The sequence below is a fragment of the Penicillium soppii genome, assembly GCF_028829465.1.
Source record: "Penicillium soppii strain IBT 18220 chromosome Unknown utg000001l, whole genome shotgun sequence".
Taxonomy (NCBI): domain Eukaryota; kingdom Fungi; phylum Ascomycota; class Eurotiomycetes; order Eurotiales; family Aspergillaceae; genus Penicillium; species Penicillium soppii.
In genome coordinates this window covers 3223963-3244811 of record NW_026643231.1, presented here as the reverse complement: position 1 = coordinate 3244811, position 20849 = coordinate 3223963, and the positions used below count along the sequence as shown (strand labels likewise).

General features: G+C 48.5%; 10 protein-coding genes across 10 annotated transcripts; 4 read left to right on the top strand and 6 right to left on the bottom strand.

The window, feature by feature from the left end:
- Nucleotides 1-1509: 1509 nt before the first annotated feature.
- On the bottom strand, nucleotides 1510-2881 carry N7529_001232 (SDR family oxidoreductase; the record flags this gene model as incomplete). The annotated part of the gene is made up of 4 exons (XM_057236763.1): nucleotides 1510-2108; nucleotides 2165-2354; nucleotides 2413-2552; nucleotides 2602-2881. The coding sequence occupies 4 exons, from the start codon at nucleotides 2879-2881 to the stop codon at nucleotides 1510-1512; spliced, it is 1209 nt and encodes a 402-aa protein (XP_057103566.1).
- Nucleotides 2882-3733: 852 nt separating this feature from the next.
- Nucleotides 3734-4145, top strand: N7529_001231 (uncharacterized protein; the record flags this gene model as incomplete). Its single annotated transcript, XM_057236762.1, has 3 exons — nucleotides 3734-3896; nucleotides 3945-3964; nucleotides 4014-4145. 3 exons carry the CDS (start codon nucleotides 3734-3736, stop codon nucleotides 4143-4145), a joined length of 315 nt encoding a protein of 104 aa, XP_057103565.1.
- Nucleotides 4146-4215: 70 nt separating this feature from the next.
- Nucleotides 4216-5100, top strand: N7529_001230 (uncharacterized protein; the record flags this gene model as incomplete). The annotated part of the gene is made up of 2 exons (XM_057236761.1): nucleotides 4216-4717; nucleotides 4766-5100. The coding sequence occupies 2 exons, from the start codon at nucleotides 4216-4218 to the stop codon at nucleotides 5098-5100; spliced, it is 837 nt and encodes a 278-aa protein (XP_057103564.1).
- Nucleotides 5101-6274: 1174 nt separating this feature from the next.
- Nucleotides 6275-10168, bottom strand: N7529_001229 (uncharacterized protein; the record flags this gene model as incomplete). Its single annotated transcript, XM_057236760.1, has 1 exon — nucleotides 6275-10168. One exon carries the CDS (start codon nucleotides 10166-10168, stop codon nucleotides 6275-6277), a length of 3894 nt encoding a protein of 1297 aa, XP_057103563.1.
- Nucleotides 10169-11506: 1338 nt separating this feature from the next.
- Nucleotides 11507-12022, bottom strand: N7529_001228 (uncharacterized protein; the record flags this gene model as incomplete). Its single annotated transcript, XM_057236759.1, has 2 exons — nucleotides 11507-11875; nucleotides 11930-12022. 2 exons carry the CDS (start codon nucleotides 12020-12022, stop codon nucleotides 11507-11509), a joined length of 462 nt encoding a protein of 153 aa, XP_057103562.1.
- A 392-nt stretch (nucleotides 12023-12414) lies between these two features.
- Nucleotides 12415-13243, top strand: his3 (imidazoleglycerol-phosphate dehydratase HIS3; the record flags this gene model as incomplete). The annotated part of the gene is made up of 2 exons (XM_057236758.1): nucleotides 12415-12733; nucleotides 12828-13243. The coding sequence occupies 2 exons, from the start codon at nucleotides 12415-12417 to the stop codon at nucleotides 13241-13243; spliced, it is 735 nt and encodes a 244-aa protein (XP_057103561.1).
- A 197-nt stretch (nucleotides 13244-13440) lies between these two features.
- On the bottom strand, nucleotides 13441-14141 carry N7529_001226 (uncharacterized protein; the record flags this gene model as incomplete). The annotated part of the gene is made up of 2 exons (XM_057236757.1): nucleotides 13441-13754; nucleotides 13850-14141. 2 exons carry the CDS (start codon nucleotides 14139-14141, stop codon nucleotides 13441-13443), a joined length of 606 nt encoding a protein of 201 aa, XP_057103560.1.
- Nucleotides 14142-14942: 801 nt separating this feature from the next.
- On the bottom strand, nucleotides 14943-16207 carry N7529_001225 (glycosyltransferase family 32 protein; the record flags this gene model as incomplete). Its single annotated transcript, XM_057236756.1, has 4 exons — nucleotides 14943-15227; nucleotides 15310-15669; nucleotides 15725-15880; nucleotides 15929-16207. The coding sequence occupies 4 exons, from the start codon at nucleotides 16205-16207 to the stop codon at nucleotides 14943-14945; spliced, it is 1080 nt and encodes a 359-aa protein (XP_057103559.1).
- Nucleotides 16208-18848: 2641 nt separating this feature from the next.
- Nucleotides 18849-19592, bottom strand: derA (putative ER-associated proteolytic system protein Der1; the record flags this gene model as incomplete). Its single annotated transcript, XM_057236755.1, has 1 exon — nucleotides 18849-19592. One exon carries the CDS (start codon nucleotides 19590-19592, stop codon nucleotides 18849-18851), a length of 744 nt encoding a protein of 247 aa, XP_057103558.1.
- A 407-nt stretch (nucleotides 19593-19999) lies between these two features.
- N7529_001223 (histone H3 family protein) lies at nucleotides 20000-20576 on the top strand (the record flags this gene model as incomplete). Its single annotated transcript, XM_057236754.1, has 2 exons — nucleotides 20000-20168; nucleotides 20230-20576. The coding sequence occupies 2 exons, from the start codon at nucleotides 20000-20002 to the stop codon at nucleotides 20574-20576; spliced, it is 516 nt and encodes a 171-aa protein (XP_057103557.1).
- Between the last annotated feature and the right edge of the window lie 273 nt (nucleotides 20577-20849).

Here is a 20849-nt window from a genome sequence, read left to right as displayed (position 1 = left end):
TGGGGCGAAAATGACCTATGGGTCCATCCGATAAACTGGCACCGCGGGACTGGCATAAGTATAAGTGATTTTATATTAGGCTTGGTAGATAGGATATAGACAGCCTTACATACCGATTTTTTTTACCTATGCGGAAAGTATGCGTATAATCATCTATGCCAAATTCTTATTGTCGCAGATTTGATTGAATCTTGTGAAGACGTTCGCGTTCTTGATTCCGGTTCTTTTGTGTTGTCTTGCGTTGTGTGCTGCCCTTGGTCAAATTTGTCTTTTGTGCTTACCTAGGTAGTTCTATATGAAGAACCAATGCGTCCACCGAGTCAGATGCCCTGAGTAACATTCCCAATCCTGCCTAGATCACATATCGTAATTCATTGCCATTTTGAACAGCGAGAAGCTGACTCGGCCTGATTCCGGTTCCAGCCCCCCTGAAATGACCTGAAGAATATCTTTGAGGCTTTTTTCTTTGTAGGCAATCATCATCATCATAAAAACTTCAACCGCAGTGGATGTGCTCACTCCACCCGAGATATTACATTATCTGCCTACATATCGGGTATTGATCTGCCGACGTTGCAGCTACGCTATCCAGCCTGGTGCAGTCGCTCGCTATCTCAAGGAAATCCACCATCTTCATCATTTATCGTGCCGAGCATTCATCGACTACGCCTCTAAATTTGAACTAGCCCAACCTAATGATGTCGTCTTGCCCAACGAAAATACATTTCTATCGTGCGGGCCGTACCGGATCTATTGGCCGTGGATGATCCTATGGATGTTTTTGCCCCAGACTTGCCATCGACGAGTAGACAAAACTGATGTACATACAGTTGGGGTTCTGGGAGAGATCGCGCCGCCTTTCCAGACGTTTAAGCATGATAAGCATGCCCTAAAGCGCAAGATAGTGGCTGCTTCGTTCACGTTGACGAATTTGAAACACTCGAGGGTCAGGTTGATGAGCGCATTCTCCAATGGACGAACGTATTGACTGAGAGGTTTGCTCAAACTGGCCAAGAAATGGATTTTGCTGCTTGGTCGCAGTGAGTGAACTCCGTAATATAAAAAGAAATCTGCAAGAAAGTTAATAGTCATAGTAGAGAGATAGGGCTAGCATTTCGGAGGGTTGCTTTGATGTAACCAAGCAGAAATTTGTCAGGTCATCTTATTTCGAAATTAGACTCGACTAGGGCGTGAGTATTGAATCTGGATGAATAGAAAATACCATACTATTTTATCTCATTACTGTAATAATGAATGGAACTTATATACAGATAATTGGTAGACTAGGACCTTAGGGCTCAACCCACTTCCAAACTCCGGGCCTTCTCAAAATGGCAATTATACATAAGATGTTGATTCTCTAGAGTCTAATTCTTTATTATGAAAATGTCCAGTCACTGCTTGTGGATGCATGCACGGCCAATTCCACCATTTGGAATGTTTTCTCGGGGAAATCTGCCAAGACATATTTTATGAAGCACTGGCTCCTCCTTCCAACATATCTTGCATCTATTTAGCCCAAGCCTCTTTGTCGGGAATAATTTTCTCCCGGACTAAGTGCTCAAACACCCGGAAATACCCATACGCAACCGGGAACTCCTCTGTGAAACCCACACTCCGGATCTTGTCCAAGCTCAGCTCGCGGTTGCGGCCCAGAAAGCTGAAGCCTGCTGCAAGGAAAATCCAAGTCTCCTCAGAAATCGCACGAGGACACAGACTGTACTCTTCGCACATCTTCTTGTAGTCGTCCTGGTGTGCAACCCACCACTTGTCGATGTCCTTCCAGCCCTTGTCCTCGGGACTTGCGCCTTCACCATTAAGACCAAAGTATTCGCACATCTTGGGCCAGATGAGGGTCCAGGGTGCGGGGGTGGCGTTGTCAGCTGTGTTAAATGCCTCTCCATGCGCTTGATCCGGCTTCACAATCGATAAGTAGAGCTCTGAATGGGCAATGATATCCTGTGACGACGGCGTATGCGTGTGGATATAGTTTGTGTAGGGTCCTGGGAAGACAACTGTGGCACCAGGGCCGTTCACGTAGCGGTAGAGCATCAAGTAGAGCGAGAGAGGCTCGACGTATGACATATTTGTGGGAATTGGAACGTGGCCTGGAAACGGATGTCAGCATGGTCAAACCCATCTGGGCAAGATATAGGATACTCACCGACGATCTGATCCGGTCGAACCTCGCACCATTTCCAAGATTTTCCCTTGTTAGCTTCCTTAATTAAGTCGACCTGCGCGTAGTAGAAGATCTCGTCTCCCCAAGGAGAAGGAATGCGCGGGTTGTCCTCTCGCAGCGGAGGATTGATCTCGATGTGTTCTTGGAAGCGAAACACAGCGACTCCATAATTCTGTGGAAAATCAGTCCGAGCCATTGAGTGGCACTATTTGCACTAGATTGGCTCATACGTTGGTTCCAGTTTGGAGGACAAAAAATTTCAGATTCTTGCACAGCTGGTCGACAGCATGCACAGCGTTATAGGTCATTCCCTCATTGATATCCCGGATAGCAATCACATCCATAGAGTATGCAGTTGCATTGGAGTAGGCTGGTATAGTTAGATGACCGTCATGTGATTCCCTTACATTCTCACTTACCAAGATAATATACATGGGTGACATCTTCCAGGTGGGGAACTTTCTCTTGCAATTGAGACAGCACTTCATTAAGGCTCCCACGCAAGTTCACTCCGGAATGCAACTCCAGTCGAGGGTCATCCGGTAAACCACTTTTTTCCAGAGGCAATGACCTATTCGTCAAGCCGATCACTCTGTCAAAGGTGGTGGGCGTGGGGTATGAGAGGGCGCATTTGGTGACAGCCCAGCCAGAGATACCACTGGCCCCAAAGACCAATGCAACATTCTTCGTTTCAACCATTGCGATGTGTCCTTTCGAGATATGGTATCAATGCGGTCGACAGGGGGGCGATATTTAAGTGCAGCATCTTTGACCCCTATCTCTCGCCAGCAGTGCCATTGGCCGGCCAATTAAAAATACCACGTTGGATGGCAATTTCCCCTCATGCAGAGGTTGCCGGTGTCAACAATTCATTTGGCCCCCACCCTAGGCCCGCCAAGAGGCCACTGAATCATTTGAACTCGTAGCGAGGGTGATGGCTGCGTCAGGTTTCTCGGAGCCGGCTGAATCTTGATTAGTTTTGACACCAGTCGTGGATCCATCGGCAGAGGTCCGGAGGTCCGCGCCAATTCTGACCAACGCAGCCCTCGCTCATCAACTTCGCCAATCACCTGCTGTGCGCCTGGCCCCTGTGGATCGGCCCCCAAGCTCCACAGGGGCCGCAATATGGCGCATGTCACTTCCCAAGTCTTATTGCCGTAATCTCATCCTATCACGCTTGGCGTAAGTGACTGCGATCCGTCTTCCGCAGTGGATTTGATGGGGTTTCTTTCTATCGATTGCGACGATCTCAGCGTTCATCATCCCAGAACAAATTCTTTGCTGCATATACGCAATAATTTTAGTTCCAAGCTTTGGCCCAAGGCGCAGATTGTGCCCTGTTTGGCAACGAACTTCTCAGTCGATCGGCCGTTCTCCATTATTTGCTGCTAGTCAAATTAATTAGCCGGAAATCGACAAGGATGTAGATTGCTTTGCCGTCTGAGGCATTCTGCCTCAAATCGTGACAAAAGTTGTTACATGGGGGGGCCGCATACTTAGCGCGTTGACGTCCCTGGCTGCTCTCGCTCCTGATCACTCCACGCGTTGAAGATGAATGTCGCCCAGAATACAGTGCCCAAAGGCAATGTTTCCGAGAATCGCCATGCGGCCATCTTTGGCGTGGGTATTGGATTCATCGTGTTTGACTCAATTGTAATCGCGCTGCGCATCTATGCACGCGCTTTTATGCTGCGCGCTCTGGGAACGGATGACAGTGAGTCAATGGAATCCATTTCGAGGACCAATCTAACAAAATATCTAGTTCTGATGATAATTGGCGCCGTAAGTGGCTTTCAACCATACGGATGGTTCCTACTCACTGTTCAATCAGATACTCAATTTTGGATTATCAATAACGATCATGATCGGATCCAATTATGGAATCGGAAAACACGCGCTTGCCATATCTGAGAGCGACACCGTGCCTATGTTGAAGGTGCGCACCCCATTCCTGTACATATGACATCTCTGACAATTGTCAGTGTATTTGGGTTACACGTATCCTCTACACACTTTCTATGGGGCTGATCAAAATGTCCTTGCTGTGGTTCTATTTACGTCTCGATCCCCGCAAATACATGCGTTGGGCCGTTTTCTCCGTCATGTTCATCAACGCAGGTTTATCCCTTGCAAGCTTTATCGGCGCACTGGCGGGCTGCAGCCCGCCATCTTTGTTCTGGACTGATCCAACTTCGAGCGGTTGTATGTCCATGGGATCACAACAGCTCTTCTACGAGGTCAATGGCATCTTGAATATTGTAGCGGATATCTTAACATATCTACTGCCAGTTCCAATGCTCTATGGCCTACAATTGACTTGGCGCAAAAAGGGAGCTATACTGGGAATCTTTGGACTGGGGATTTTGTCCATTGCTGGTGCGTTTTACACTCAATTCATCCAGACCGTTACTGATATATTGCGATTAGCGGCCTGCGTTCGCTATGACTATGTCACGAAACTATCCTCAACCACAGAAGAATATTACCTTCTCTTGGCTGACTCCCTCAACTGGTGCACGATTGAGGCTTACGTCGGTATGTATCTCCCATCCCAATGAGATATCACCTCTAATGCTCCGTCAGCCATCTTCTGCGGCTGCGCACCCTCCCTCTCTGTCTTAATAAAAGCCTACGCCCCGTCTGTATTCGGTTCCAGCGCTTCCAAATACCCAAGTAGCGCACAGTCGCCCGGAGCCAGCCATCTGCAACGACGGAATCCTCTAAAGAGCAATCGGCGTCGGGGACTAGGTGATATAACGTTGGGTAGTCAGGATGCCATTGTTACTGCCAGCAATCCCGACCACAATCAGGACGGGATTATGATGAAGACGGATATACAGATGGATGTGGCGACGCGGAAATCGACGGAGGATTTGACTTATAAAAAGGAGTATTATAATTTTTCCAGGCGGGTATGATTTTATGTTGGCGTATGAATATTGAACGATACTTCCACCTATGCCTGTTGCCTATTGCAAGTAGCGGAATCGAATATAGGCCATAAAGTTTGGCGACAGCTGATTTCTATATGATCGTGCTGCATCAGCTGCCTGGAGGACAAAATCTGTCATAAAGCTCAAGTATACTTGTTTCATCTTCTGATTTCTTTACAACGTTGGGTGATGTTATCCGGCGCCCGGCTGGCACAATTGGTTAGCGCGTGAGACTTTTAATTAACATTCAAGAGTAATCTCAAGGTTCGGGGATCGAGACCCCGGTCGGGCATTTCTTTTATTTGACTTTGTTTTTTTTATCAATTTAGCATAGACAAGATGGCGGTGCAAAAAATGTCGTGCATGGATCAGAACCTTCTGGAGAAATACAGTACCTCTAACTACCTACCTATCAAACCTTGTGATGATCTTGTTATGATACTCAGGTATAACTGAGTAATGTTACCTAGGTAGGAATATACACTAAAGAACGAATTAAGGATACGCATGTCACACGCACTACCAATTGTGGAAAACGAACTAGCAATTCATAATTGGGCTAGGAGATACAGAGTAGTTCGATACGAGAGCTTCGATCAGCTATCTATCCGGGTATGCCCAATTCGGTAAGAAACTAGTATATTAGAAAAGAATACCCAGTGAATCTTCAACAGCATCGCCAGAGTTTCTGAACCGATTGTACAAAAATACATTTACATATCCCTACAAGCTACAGCCAAAATCTAGAATGATGAGAAAGAGATGTTATAATATCTATCCAATCATTCACAATCCCGCCAAATCAGAAGTTCCAAACACCAGGAATGAAAGGAACGCCCAAATCCAAAGGCCAGAAGCCAATGCACACCTTCACAATGGCATCAACATTAACATCAACATCAAGTGCAATGAAGCAAAAATTACCGCCCCAAGCTAAGCAAAACAAAGACATCGATATCTGATATCAATATCCTCAAAAGAAAAAAAATTAAGAAAATGAATTTGACGCCACAAAAGATCCGCAAAAAACACCAGGGTATCAGAACCAGCCAAAGGCAAGTATCGGCGAAAAGAAAAGACAAGAAAAAGACATGTAGCTTGCAAGTAGATATAGCAAGCCATCGATCTGTACAGATGTGTGTTGAGTTTTGTGTTTAATTTACTGCAACTCGCCGAGATCGAGTTTCGGCGGAGCCCAGTCCAGTTGCGGGGGTTTGTCATTTGAAACGTAGACGGGTGCAGATGGGTTTGGAGGCGGGCGTTCAGTGCGGGCGTCTGCGCGACGACGCTCGCGGAGAGCCGTGCCGCTGAGGAAGCCGCGGAGAGTGGAAGATGCCGTTCCGTAGGCGGAGCGCCCGCTGCCTGTTCCCGTTGAGATGGTGGATGATGAGCTGTGGGCTGAGCGGACGCTGCTTGCTTTTCGGACGGCTGAGGGGACTGCAGGAACTGGGAGGGCGAGGCGGGAGTTTGAGGTTAGGGTTTGGGTTGAGGCTGAGCCGTATTCGGAGGGCGGGATGTTGGGGGCGCGGGCTGTTTGGGGGCGGGGTTTGGAGGGTTGTGATTTTGGCGTGGCGCTGGTTGTTGGGGACAAGGATAAGGAGGTTGTGTCTGATGTTTCGGATAGGCGGATCGAGGCTGGTTCTTCAGGGGTGTTGATCTCGTCGGTTGAGACTGCAACATCGAACTTGAGGTTGTCGAGCATTGTGCCGAGGCTTGCTGCTGTTGCGGGGCGTCCGTCGCTAGCTGAATCATCGATATCGTCCTCTTCGACTCCATGAGCAATGTTGTAGTTACGAAGGAGATAACGGCGGAGTCGGGCAACCTCCATGTCCCATTTTTTGTTCAATGATTCTAGAACAAGTTCAACGTTGTGATTGGCGAATGGAGAAGTGTCCGTAGCTGAGGTGACAGTAGGGGGCGGTGCCTTATGCAGTCGATGTCCTGATTGCCCTTGACCAACGCTCATTGCTGCATACAGGGAGCGACGGATTGAGTTTGCTGTGGAATTTTGGTTGTTACTGGCTTCCCACCGGACGTTGTCAACCTCTCTGCGCACTTTGTCCAGCGATGCAGTTCGGTCCCGGTCCATGCAGGAGAGTGTCAAGAGAGCACGGTTGCATTGCAAGCCATTCACCAGCACCGTGAACGATTGGAGATTGATATCATTGTTCTCACAATGGACTTCACGGAGCGAGTCGTTTTCCTCCAAGACAGAGGCCAGCGTATTGGCACCTTGCAAACCAAGCTTTTGATGCTCGATTCTCAAAACCTTCAGGGATTTATTCTTTTTCAGACCAGTCAGTGCAAGGTTCAGGCCAATACCGAAACGTGCAACATCCAGATGAGCATTGTCTCCACTGATGTCCAAAGCCTCCAGAGTCTCATTCTCCTCAAGCATGAGCTGTAACGATCGACAAGTCTCAGGACTAGCGTCGTAAGGAAGTGAGGCCTTGGAGATATCCAAGAATTGAAGCGTAGTGTTTTTCCGAAGAGACTCTACCAGTTCGCGGAAATGCTCCTCTTTCTTAAAATCAATCATCCGCATTGACAAATGCGAGGGAGTTTGATTCTTCACAATAGCGCTGAAAACGTAGGAACATCCATTGTCAAGACGGTTCTCATTGACATGCAAATGCAAACTTCGCGGTTCACTAGACATAGCAGACATCGAGTGCATAAACATAGCCACATCTTCTCCCGTTAAACCACATTGGTCAAGTCGAACCACGCGAAGGTTCCGAGATCGATCACTGGCTAGATATGTGGCGATGGCGTCTACAGTCTCGCGGTTAACGGCCGTCCGACTGAGAGCCAGCTCTTCGAGCCGCCAGTTGAAAAGCATTTCCGCGGTAATGAGTGGATCGGTACCAGACGTGCGTGAGATGCGAGACAGGTTAATTTTCCGAATTTGTCCAAAATACCCAATATATTGCTGCAGAACGTCGGGGTTGAGGCGTCCCTGCACGCCGGAGATGTTGATTGCCTCGAGAGTTGATTCTTGCGCAACGATAGTTGACAGGAGAAGATCCAGATCATGTACGGACAGTCCACAATCTCCAACTTCCAAAGCTCGCAAGTGACTTCGCCTTTGCGATGCCGCATCGACAAGGTAGTCCAGGTCCGACTCACCGAGCTTGATACCGTTCAGGACAACCCAGTCCACACTCGTCAGTTCTCGACGACACACGGGGAAGATCGCTTCTGGGATCCCACAGCCAGGGTCTCTAGTGCCTTTCTCCAAGGTGGGGGTCGGCACCCGTGTGAGACAGTAAGAAAAATCAAGTCGGCGCAGCCATTTACTCTTCAGAGCCAACGCGCGCACTTCTTGCGAGAGGACAGTCAGATTGTGTTGGCCGGGAATGTGCACAAAAGTTCCACCACGGTCTAGGTGGACATCTGCATCAACGCCATGGCTATCGCGAAGGCCCTGTAATGAATCGAGATTGACACCGCGGAAAGAAATTGAGCGAAAGAACTCATTGTAGCGAAGTGTGCGCATTACCGCAATGAGTTCCAGAGCGGTGTATCGCGAGGATTTCGACGAAGCAGGCTTGAGAAGACGGAAGCATGGCGCATCCTCGCATTCCAGGTCAATGGTGTATCGAATGTTTGAAGTGTCAATGTCGTAGCTGGCAGAGTATGCGACCAAAGTGCGGTCGAGGCACCCATAATCCTCGTCCAAAGGGACAGGTGGGAAGTTGTCTTCGTTCTGCAGTTCTTTGGGAACAACGAACTCGTATGGTTGTCGTGTCCACAATGGACGTAAGTACTCGGTATGTTGACGGATCCAGCAAGCGACTTCAACAGAGTGAACCGATGCCAGGAACACGTTATAGGACTTCTTCAAAGGAACCCTGAACGTCAAATGCAAGCTATCGTCACCATATTCCATGGACAAACCAGTCAAGTTCATCAAACCAAAGGAGGTGGCCGACTCCCAGTCAGACAGGGATACCACTGATGACCGATTGGCTGTTTTCTGCATGGGCAATAAATGAAGCTTGTGGGAGCCAATGGCAAGATAGCAGCCCGTAGGCGACAGTTTGGTAAGGTCGTCAGAGGAAGCACGGGTGATTGACTTGCTCGATGCTATTTGGATGACCCGGAACATGCGGAAAGCCTCCGGGTCGTAATCACGTTCGTGTTCCAGCATGCGAGTCACATACTCGACGGATCCCCTGCTAAATGGCATTGGATGGTTTGCTCTGGCCATCTGGGCGGCTTGGCGAATACCCACCATCCAGAGGTTCAAATCTTGCAGATCCGACGTCTGCATCTGGACCAATGTAGCTTTGTGGGTGCGTTCATCCAGGTAAGCTACTTCGACCGAGGGCGACAATCGTGCGTCCTCCAACATGTAGACCGCGATAATACTGTTCAATGGGATTCCAGCGGTTGCATCCCCAGAGGCCATTTGCGTCATGTCCTGTAACGAACTGATTGAGGCGACTGACTGGCGGTGTGCAGCCGGAGCGCGTGTATAGGAAGCTGGAATCGAGGGAAAGGCATCGGCAGCTTTGCCCTGACTTTTGAAGCGAATGATATGGGTGTCCGTAAGGACCAAATATTGACTCTTTTTCCTCCACATGCCTCCAGTGGTCTGAACCTCGCCATGGTGGAGGATCGCGGATGACCAGATCCCATTTCGGGGATTGGACATGATTTGATCGTCTACCGAAGCGACAGAGGCACTCGGCATTTCATCGTCCTCCCAAGAGTGTAGTGATTTTAGAGAACCAAAAACTGAGGTTCGCTTTTTCTGCAGCGATTTCCGGCGCGGACGCGGGGGCTCAATGACCGGTGTAGATGCAGCTACTGCTGCAGAAGACCAGGCGGCGGTGTCGGAGCCAGCAGTCCCCGGGCGGCGAGGATTTGACCCATCAAAGTCGTTATTTGACCGACTGAAAAAGCCAGAATTCCTGCGAGGCTTCTTGTCTCGGTTCAGGGTATCATCCGAGGGAGTTCGGTCATGGAGGGGAGGACGGGGGTTCGAGAGGGGACTGAACACGCTCAGGCTCTTTCTTCGTTCTCGTTTGCCGGTGAGTTCCGCCATATCGGGGATTAAGGTAAGGAGTTAGGGAAAGGTGAGAATATGAGGTTATCGCATCGACGACTGAACGTCCTTGCTGATCAATTAGTTAGCACAAGCTACTGCACATGACGGGCAACTCCAAAAAGTGTGTGAGGGAAGTTCCTGCATAGCGGAGAAAGGAGAAAGAATGAGGGGAAATGGTAACACATACTGTAGACCGTCACGACGCCATCAGACGATTGCCAGGAGAAAACCCCAAAGCGGGATGATTATACCTCAGAGCTGTCACTGTGGCAAGATTTACCGGAAGGGGGAAAGCCGTTCAGTAGTTAATATTTTTTTCCTTTCCGGATCTTTAAAGCGATGATCTATCTGATTGATAGATTTCCCCTTGTTCCACAAAATTAATTGGGAGAGGGTTCAATGGTTGTTTATTCCAGAGAAATTGAACACGGAACGAGATCGGATATCGTATCGAATTGTTCCGAATGCAGAAATACGAGAATAGCAACAAATACCCACGTTGTATAATGTAGGGTATGTTGTTGAGGTATGAGAAGTGAAGTAAACGTGGGAAAGGAGAGGAATGGACGGTTGCAGTCAACAGCTGGATGTTTCAAGTTTCAACTTTGGATCCGAAATAACCAAAAGAGCTAATCCAACTATTACAACTATTACAACTATTACGTAGCAGAACTAATAGAAGTACAATCTCTAGTTAATTAGTCCTAGTCAATTAGTCCCTTTGTCTTAAAATCAAAATGTCGATCACCTCAGGCATAAGACCGCTTATTCTCACCATCTTCCAACCCGTGGACCTCTCCACATGAGACATGCAGTTCGCGACATATCCAAAAGTACATCCAAATCTTTGAGCCACGTAAGAGACGTTCTCCACTGAGCTAGACGTGGTATTGCATGCTATTACAGGGATAATTGCTGTCGCAAAACTAAGGTTAATACGACTGGTACGCGGCCAAGGATAATCCCAGTTCTTCCAAGATTTGTGTACATATGTACACCCTTATACGAAGCTACACTTTACTTTATTGTAGATATGTTGTATTTCCCAGGCTTGGTTTACATCCAGTTTCAAGAACCTGGCCGCTGATCGACAAAAATCGCGTTCAAGGGTCATTACCGTTTCGGGCGCTCGCGGAAGGAGATCGCAATAGATCTGCATGGCAATCAGGGGGAATATCCCCAGACCAGCGTCATCGGTGACGAAATGCATTCAAAAGCATCGGTCCAGTTCGATCCCGGATGCAAGCTACTGGCTGGGAAATGAGACTTGGCAATGTGTGATATTGAATCATCCATGTCAAGGAGGGATGCGCTGTCCCTGGACATGACATCTTCTTATCGACGATTACCCTCCTCCCTCTCAAACTGTAGTCTCTCGGCTCGCTTCAGGTTCCGGAGCAGATTGATGTATTCTGTAACGCGCTTCTCCTGCCAGATACATCCACCGAGAGTCATAGCCGCCACCTGGAGGAAGACCTTGAATTGTGGGGTCAGGCCTCGATATACACGGGAACCAGGTGAGATCCAATTCGAGAAACCCTCCAGCGGACGGTGGAAGAGTCTGGAGCGAAGGTAGTCGCGGGAGAAGATGGAGAGTCGGGGACGAGGTTGTGTTGCGGGGTGTGCGGGAGGACTTGGCGCGGAGAAGATGAAGGGGTGTGGGAGGGCGAGAATCATATGTGCCAAGATAGAGACGGAACCGAACTAATTGAGCATGGGTTAAGAGCTGTTCGGGGATTGGATGTTTTGTCTACTTACGCGGAACACGCCGGTCATGAAGCCTTCGGCTGCTATCCAAGTGATTTCCTCTGGGGGCTCGACATCGCCTCTTTGACTAGGTGGTGCTGGCATAGTGCCGTGAACGCAAATGAGAATTGGAAGACAGAAGTTGAGATTGTTTTCTGAATGGGTCTTATATTCTTATCGAAGCCGAGCTTCCGGGATGAGGCGACAAGTTCAGACGATACAAAGAATTCGAATTAAACAATTCAGACAAAATCGAAAATACAAGTGGGAATAAACGCGAGCCTGGACCAGCCAGTGTCTTAATTCATGTATATCAAGACCAAGAATATCAAGAGTCTCCAAAGACGATCATAGAAAGTAAAGTCAAGCGGATCAACAGTTCTCCCGGACGACTCAGACAAAAAAGAAATCCGATTACCGATATCGCATCTACTCTATCTCCGATCTCGATATTATTCCAACCTCACTCACACCTCACCTCCCCCGAATTCACCAAAATGACCCTCTCAGCCCGCACAGCGAGCATCTCGCGCGCAACAAATGAAACCAAAATCCAAATTTCCCTCTCCCTCGACGGCGGCGTTCTCCCACCCTACGAACCCTCAACCCACTTCCCCGCCCCAACAGACCCGGAAGAAGCCTCGCAGGCCTTGAAAGGCATCGTCCCCAACAAAGACGCCAAACATGCCACCCAGTTCACCCCCACCCAGCAAATCACCATCAGCACTGGCATTGGCTTCCTCGACCACATGTTGCATGCCCTAGCCAAGCACGGCGGCATGAGTCTAGCAGTGCGCGCCAAGGGCGATCTGTACAGTTCGTTGAACCCAATCTCAATTTCACTCCCAATTCTCTCTTCAACCCAAACCAAAGAAAGAGAAGGGGAAAATAACAAAGCTAACAATCACAGTCGACGACCACCACACAACAGAAGACACCTTCCTCGCCCTCGGCGAAGCATTCACACAAGCGCTCGGCGCACGCCAATCCCTCGAACGCTTCGGACGAGGCGATGCCCCGCTAGACGAGGCGCTGTCATGGGCCGTGATTGACCTATCGAGCCGGCCGTGGGCGGTCATTGACCTTGGGTTCAAGCGCGAGAAGATCGGCGATCTGAGCACAGAGATGATCACGCATGGCTTGCAGAGTTTTGCACAGGCGGCGGGCGTGACGTTGCATGTCGGCTGCACGTATGGAGATAACGACCACCACCGTGCGGAGAGCGCGTTCAAGGCTCTTGCTGTTGCTATTCGAAATGCTTGCAAGAGGAGAGTTGCCGGAGATGTTGGGGCTGGGGATGTTGTTAGTACCAAGGGTGTTCTGTAAGTGGGGTAAAAGGAAAGAAGGAAAGCAAGAAGTGAGATGAAATGAACTGGAAAGACGAAATGAGATAAGATACGCATAGACCAACAGCAAAAGCGATTGATTCTTCAATTAAACATATATAAACATAACTCATACGGAGAACCAGCTCCGATACAAAAGCAAACGCCTAACTAGTTCTTTCCCCGCGCCCAATCATCCTATTCTACACCCAGCACCTTCTTAGCCTCGGTCCAGTACTCCGTCCTCTTCTTTGTAACCTCGGGAGCTTGCACACAATGCAGAATATAATCCTCCCAGCCGGCTTCAGACCCACTAGCCAGCCCAGCACGCTGCGTATCTGTGCACTGTGTGGTGAGAAACCAAGCGGCGGAGCCGAAATCGGCGTCGGCGTTCTCGCGGAGGACATCAAGGAGGTCGACGGGGTTGTTTAAGACGGGAGTGACTTTATCACTTAGGCTCGGGATTGACTGGGCATACTTTTTGTTGTATTCGGGGGATTGCATGTTGCGGGCTGGGTTGGTTAGTCAGTATGCATTGTATAAAACGTGGTGCGTGGTGCTGGTTGTGTGGATTGCGAGGATCATTTAGGACTAGGATGGTACTCACTGCCTTTCCCGGGCACGGTGTTGTCAATAGGCTTGTTGTACTTGAAATCCTGCGTTTCAAGGGCCATCAACGCGATAACAGCGGCCTGCTCGCCCTTCTCGGTAATCTTGTATGTTTGGAAGGCTGTAGTGATGTGTTCGGCGGCCACTTTAGCGGTGGCGCATTGGCCTTTCGCTGGAGCATTGTCACAGGAGGACGATGTTGGGGCGATGGATGAAATTTGGGACTCGGAGATTATGGTGGCTGCTATGAAGGCATGGTGGGCTACCTTGGCGAGGGCGGGAATATGCATTTTGGTATAGAAGATGGGATGAATATGTATCTTTGAGATAGATATCGGTATTGTAGTATGGATAGCTTGTAGGAGAGGGCTTTTATGGGGATGAAAGGGCAGAAACAACACGCTCTTTATACAATCACAGTCCCATTACAATGTTTTCAGATGAAACAAGGGTCTACATTGTCTACAGGAGCTGGGACAAAGGAGTAGATACCTCATGGTGGAGGTAAGTATGTCCCAAACACTAGCCTAGTAGACGTGGAGAATGTGAGACCCACTTTGTTAGAGGATGGAAGGATAATGGAAAATGGAAGATGGAATGACCACCCACTTTAAACAATGAAACCAGAGATTAGTTACAAGAGTGAAGCCTAAGCGCGCGCGCGTTCATAGAACCAGTCAGAAAGCATGAATAATAGCAGGACTTGGTTGCATTTGCCTGCAAGGCACAGGGGCACTATTATTGGTTTTGCACCGAAAATGTGGACGTATCATATACGCGGAGTTGAAACCAAAGCATAATTATAGATCTACAACAGCACCAATATTCGATTAATTGGATGTAGTTATATTGTTCAGACATAGAATAGTTCATGATTCTCCCCTGGAGAAAATAGCAGGCAGACCGCTCTCAGCGAAGATCTAGCCAATTTACAAAAGCATAGACAAAAATAAGTAAAGGACATGTGAAAGCAAACCCGTTTTGCTCCAGGCATCACAATCCAGGATCCCGCCGGATCGCGATACCATGCATATGCGCTCCTAACACAGAAAGAAAGGGATCGAGTTGTACAAAATGATGCGAAGATACACTCAGTCGTCGCGACGGCCGAGTTCGTACGAAGTCTCCGTGACACCGCCTAGTTCCTCGTCTTCTTTGAAACTGACGCGGCGCAGGAGTGTAGGCACGGTCAGGCGCGATCGGCGCGTTGGAGAAGTCGACAGACGTGGGCTGATGATTGCAGGGACTTTCGTGTAGCGGTAGCGGTATTTAGCTCCCAGGAGCATGATTCGGCCGTAGCTCCACCAGAGACAGAAGCCCACAACACCGGCGATGCAGAAGCCGCAGACAGTAAGGAATAGCCAATGTTGGCCCATCTGGTTGAAATTAGCTTTTATCCTAAATCGTTCACATTCACATTCGAATTCGCGATACGAATCCATTCCAGGGTGGACTTACCCAGAAAATGAGGTGGGCGTCCTTTCCATGCCAGCTGTTACCCCGGTGGTGGGTAAAGAAGCTCCACGAGAACTTGTTATACTCATCCTGCATGAGGATACGGACACGACCCGCCTCGCTGGGCTTATCATGCATATATTCCTTCCAAATAACGGACAAGAAGAGTGGGCCGGTGGAATACATGACGGTGATGTACGGCAGGACCCAATGGCGATCATACTGCTGCAGGAGTTCGATGACGCGCAGGAAGAACGGGTGCTGGGGGACAGAGCCCATAGCGTCGTTGGAGATACCTGTTGGCGCAGTGCGGCGCACCCACGCGGGGTACGCAAGAAGAGGATCCAAGCGGCGGTTGCAGCCCTGGGTTTTGTTAGAATGGGGGGTTTTAGGTTTCGTTTGAGAATGCGGTACTTACGTCGTCGAGATCGATGTAGGTTCCTCCGTAGTGAGCTAGCACGAAGTATCGAATTGAGTCTGCGCGCTGGATGGGATAGCTGTAGCCATCAAAAGTGTCCAAGAACCAGGGGTATTCGGCGGCGATGAACTCGCGTGATTTTTCGTTTGTCCAGAGCTGCGCTTGTTAGAATTGAAGATTGACTTGGTGTGTGGTGGGACGTACAATATATTCATAATCCGGGTGCAGGTCGATACAGCTCTGTTGAGCCTCAACCCAGACCTCAGGAATTGTTTCGTTTTTATAAGTCTGGTGAATAATCTTGGGGATTATTTGCGGGCGTTGTTCGATCAAGCTTGAGTTTGGTGAGGGTAGCTCGGCGCGGTGAATGGCGTCTGCGGCAGCATCTTCGACTAGCAGGGAGAGAAGGGTTGAGACGCTGCGAACAAGGAAGGAGAGGATGAGGAGGTTGACGAGAAGGAAGATAAGGAGACCGCGCCGCATGTTGAAAGTGTAGATCAAGCGCGATCAAGACCAATCCAAATGTCGTTACTTCGTGTAAGTTGTTAGACCCTGGGGGCCGTAAGTTCAGAGTTGAGAAAGGAATGCAATCATAAAAACGATTAAAAAAAGAATAGGGGAAATGAGTACTTCAAAAAAATGAAAAAAGGGGACGATAATAAGGAGCGACGAAGTGGGGAGACCAGGGACTAAAGTACTTTAAAAAAGGAAAGTGAGTGGCAGAGTCCTGAGGCAAAAAAAAAAGTGAGGGTGAGAGAGTGAGAGAGTGACATAAAAAGTAATACCATTCCCTTTCTGGGGGATGTCAAGGTTCAACGATTGTAAGGAGGCTTAGCAGGTGGCTGAGATAGCTTGGTCAGGTATGTTATTGGTCAGAAAGATACTGTGGGGCCAATAAGGGGAAGTTTTCGATTTTCTTTCTTTTTCTATTTTTCACACCCAGGTACAGTTACTTGGTTGCCTAATGCATGCATTGTATGACGCTTATCTATACAGCTCTATATATAGATAAATGGCTTGTAGATATATTCCTCGGAACACATATTGTAACGACATGTCTTCCTCTCAATCCCCTTAGAATATTGTAAGTGTAGATTAGCGACAAGAAAAAGCAATTAAATTAAGTTTGGCGCAAGGACTCGTCATCGTATGGTAAAAATTAGCGGCGTGGGGAAAAATCCCCACGCCAACGCTAAACCGGTGTACTGTACTAGTCCTATTCAGGCAAGTACTCTACACTTTATGCCCGGAGCCGAGGCTACTCTGCATCTGCAGGCAACTAGTGTATTGATGAATACCGGTAATCTGTAATTTAACATCTTGCCGTAGGCGTAGACATTAGATAAAAGTCCTAAACCTATGACATATAGAGATACAATATATTGTATGACTTCAAATATATATCAGTGCTGTGTAAAAAGAAAGAACAAGACCATCTGATTTGGCCACTATATAGGAATTGGCACCGATTCGTCCAGCGAACCGCCACATACATAGAACGTTGGTGCACGGGGCAATTCTACGTATTCGTATACTTACAATTATACAAACAATGTTTGTATTCTAAGATTAAACTCCACTGGTTAATTCAATTATTGATTGCTTTGAGATAGCGCTAGTTGGTTTTATACTTAGGTAGATGGTACTCCGTATACAAATGTTGAATGTTGAAAGTCTAATGTAAGAGTTTTAAGAGCATAATACGAACACGATACTAAGATTACCATGGAAACACAGGTACTCGATCTACACTTCGCCTGAACAGTTATAGAACACTCCACCGGTCCATAATCGCCAACGGCAAAGCTTTGGTACGTTGAAAACCGCCTCCACTCGCTCGTCCCACGGTTCGCTCGAACACGTTGTCATTTGATGGCTGCGCTAACAATATTGTGCACGATTTCATAATTGCTATGTACAATCGGCATCGAATTGTATGGAATTCAATCTTCTCCAGATTTCACATTCCAAGATCGGCGTCGCGGTCGGACATGACGTGTGATTAATCTGCCTTAATCTGCCTTGATCCCAACGTTGATATGTACCGACGCACATAGCCTAAATAAACCACGCTTTTAATACTATATATCCAATGATTAGCTAGTAACTACATATGTAGTATTGATATTCAAGACAAAACTCACACACTTATACACCGGTAGCTAAATATCAACTTTACGAGGTCAGTCCGGAGATCAAATCCTGTCCAGGTCAATCCCACCCGAGCTCTGATCGGCCGCATTTAACCGGAGGATGACGATGATTACCCTTCTATCTATGAGGTGGCTTTCGTATAGCTAGGATCTCGGGATCAGAGCACTTAGCTCTGTATACAATGCATAGCATAACATTGCCTATTTACATAGCACGGGCGCCGGGCGTTGGCATTCTGACGTCGTTGGGGCCAACATCGTTCTAATAATGACCTTAGACTACTCTTATCCTGGGCTTATTTGATGCATATGCCAAGGTCGTATTCTGCGGAGACGATCGCGGCTGTGTACTAACCTTGGCTGTGTACTGACCTTAGAAGTAAGGAGCTGACGCTTAAGCATGAAATCGCATGTGTCTGTTACTGTAGTTATGTACTTTATTTCCTCCACTTAAAAAATGAACCATTAGCTCTATACGCATGCTACAGAATACAGCGCCTATATTGAAGCACTTCCAGAGCGCTTCGACTGTTTGATCTCAAATCCGCTTGCAGGAAGTGGTATATATTGGAATGGGTATCGTTGGCTATTCCAAGGTAAACAAACATATGCTCGCTCTTAAACTGAAAAGAAATTGATTCCTTGCTTCTCTCGATAGATCGATAACGGTATGACCAAGGGCATCAATGGAATGTCCAGCACAAAAGAACGGATGATTTCCTGATGATCTCTTTTGACACCGCTTTTTCATGTACAAGTATGGCGTGTTAGGAACGGAAAGGTGTCGAATGCGAAAGCTCCTGGTCAAACAGACAAACGATGCCCTAAAACTTTTGAGGATCCAACCGCAATCGCACTATTGCTCATAGCCCAGCCGCTGGCTTTTCCACCAGGACTATTGTGATCTGCCTTGGCAACAGAGGCTCGATTCTAAGATTGTTCAACAGAAATGGAACTCATAGCCGAGACACCTATTGAACCTCAGGCGCCGCAGCAGCAGCGAATTCACGGTTCACGTTAGTTGCATCCGTCGCACGCACATTAGATTGAGGTGCGGGATCAAATACGCGACGCCACCAGCGAGGTGGGTCAAATGGCCGGTGGCCATCATGCAGAGGCGGGTAGACATCATTAAAGAAGTACCAGACATGACCGACGACAACGCCGAGAATCTCATCCTTGGGGATAATCTGATGAACAACCACACTAAACGCCATCAAGACCCAAGGCAGGTACGGAGCGGTGAACACCAGCAAACCAAGGAAACTTAGGCGGGTGTCTGGGTTGCGCCGCGCCCAGATATAAACCAGACTTGAGCACAGCGCGCTGCCTAGGAACGGTATTGACAGGAAAGGCGAGATGACGAGCAACGATGTAATAGCGTAGAATACTAGCCATGTGAAGTTGGCGGGTGAACGGCCGGAGGATTCCTCCAGAAGTCGGGAGTATCGCTGGAGGAAGAAGACGTGGTATAGTAGGTCGAGGTTCAACGGGCCGAAATAGAGGAACGTTGTGAGGAGCCGCCAGTATTGTGACTTGATGTAGACGGAGCGAAAGCTGTAGAAGAGTTGGAATGGTGTCACGATGTGACATTGTACTAGCACCGATGTCGCTACGGTTGCGACTGTCCACCATCGAGTGACGGGTGGCATTTCATAGAACCATTGTTCGAGCGGGAATTGACCTTGGCCATTGTTTTCCCAGATGGCAGCCATGATGATTCCTGAAGACGATAGAATTCAGATATAAAAAATCAAAAATCAAAAACCAGGAAATCAGTCAGATATCAGAAAGTAAGAGGTGGGCTGATCACCACGAGCTCAAGCTCGGAAGTATAGACGGCTTTCCAAGTTGCGACTTACACCACGTATGCTTTGCGATAAGAGCTATCCCCACGTGACCATTTCGCGAAACGCGTCAAGTCACGGGGGGCTGGGACGCTAACGCGAAAACGTTCATATTGACACCAGCCACTCGCTTTGTCATTTTAGTTTCCTGTGAATGCGTTTTACAATCTCATCTCAGTCCGATTCGCACATCGGACGAAGACACTGCAAGGGACCTTGAACACCTACCCGGGCTCCCAAGCTCCAATTGATCCCTTCTCACCACCCCCACTAAAATGCCCCCCAAAATGGCACGCAAATCAGCACCCGGAAGCGCACAAAAAGGCAGACCTAGCAAGGCCACCGCCGCAACAGCCGGTGGCACCGGCTCACCCGCCAAAGCCCGCAAAACACAAGGAAAAGGAACAACCCAAACCAAAGTCACCAAGGCCTCGAACGTGCAACGTGAGTAGCGGAACCCGTCTTCACGCCCGTATCCGTCCCCGTTCAGTCTAACACGAACCAGCGGGTGATCCTACCCCCCAAGGCCGCCGCAGACGCTACAAGCCTGGCACCGTGGCGCTAAAAGAAATCCGCAAATACCAACGCTCCTACGAGCTCCTCATCGCCAAGCTCCCCTTCGCACGACTCGTCCGCGAAGTTGCGCTCGACCTCCTACCTGCCGACGTGGGCGCCGAGCTGCGCTGGCAATCGCATGCAATCCAGGCTCTACAGGAAGCCGCCGAGGCGTTCCTGGTTCATTTATTCGAGGATACGAATCTGTGCGCGATCCACGCCAAGCGCGTGACCATTATGCAGAAGGATATTCAGCTCGCGCGGAGGATCCGCGGTGTGTGGGCTGGTTTGGGCTGATTGAAGGGTGTGTGGAGATTTCAGGGTAATATTAACGTGGTGGGATTGTTTTAAGGCGTCTTTCGGCTGGAGTTGGTGTTTCTTCTCTGCTGGTTTCGGTTTCGCTGAGGCGGGCTGGGCTGGTTTATACCATGGTGTTTGTACATTGGGCATAATGTTGGGTGTTCTTTGTTTTTATAGGACATGGGACTATTCGTCTTTCCATGCTCATGGGCGTGATGCCTGAGCTAATTTATTGATTACTGCTCTGTGAAGTTACGAGTAAACTTTGCG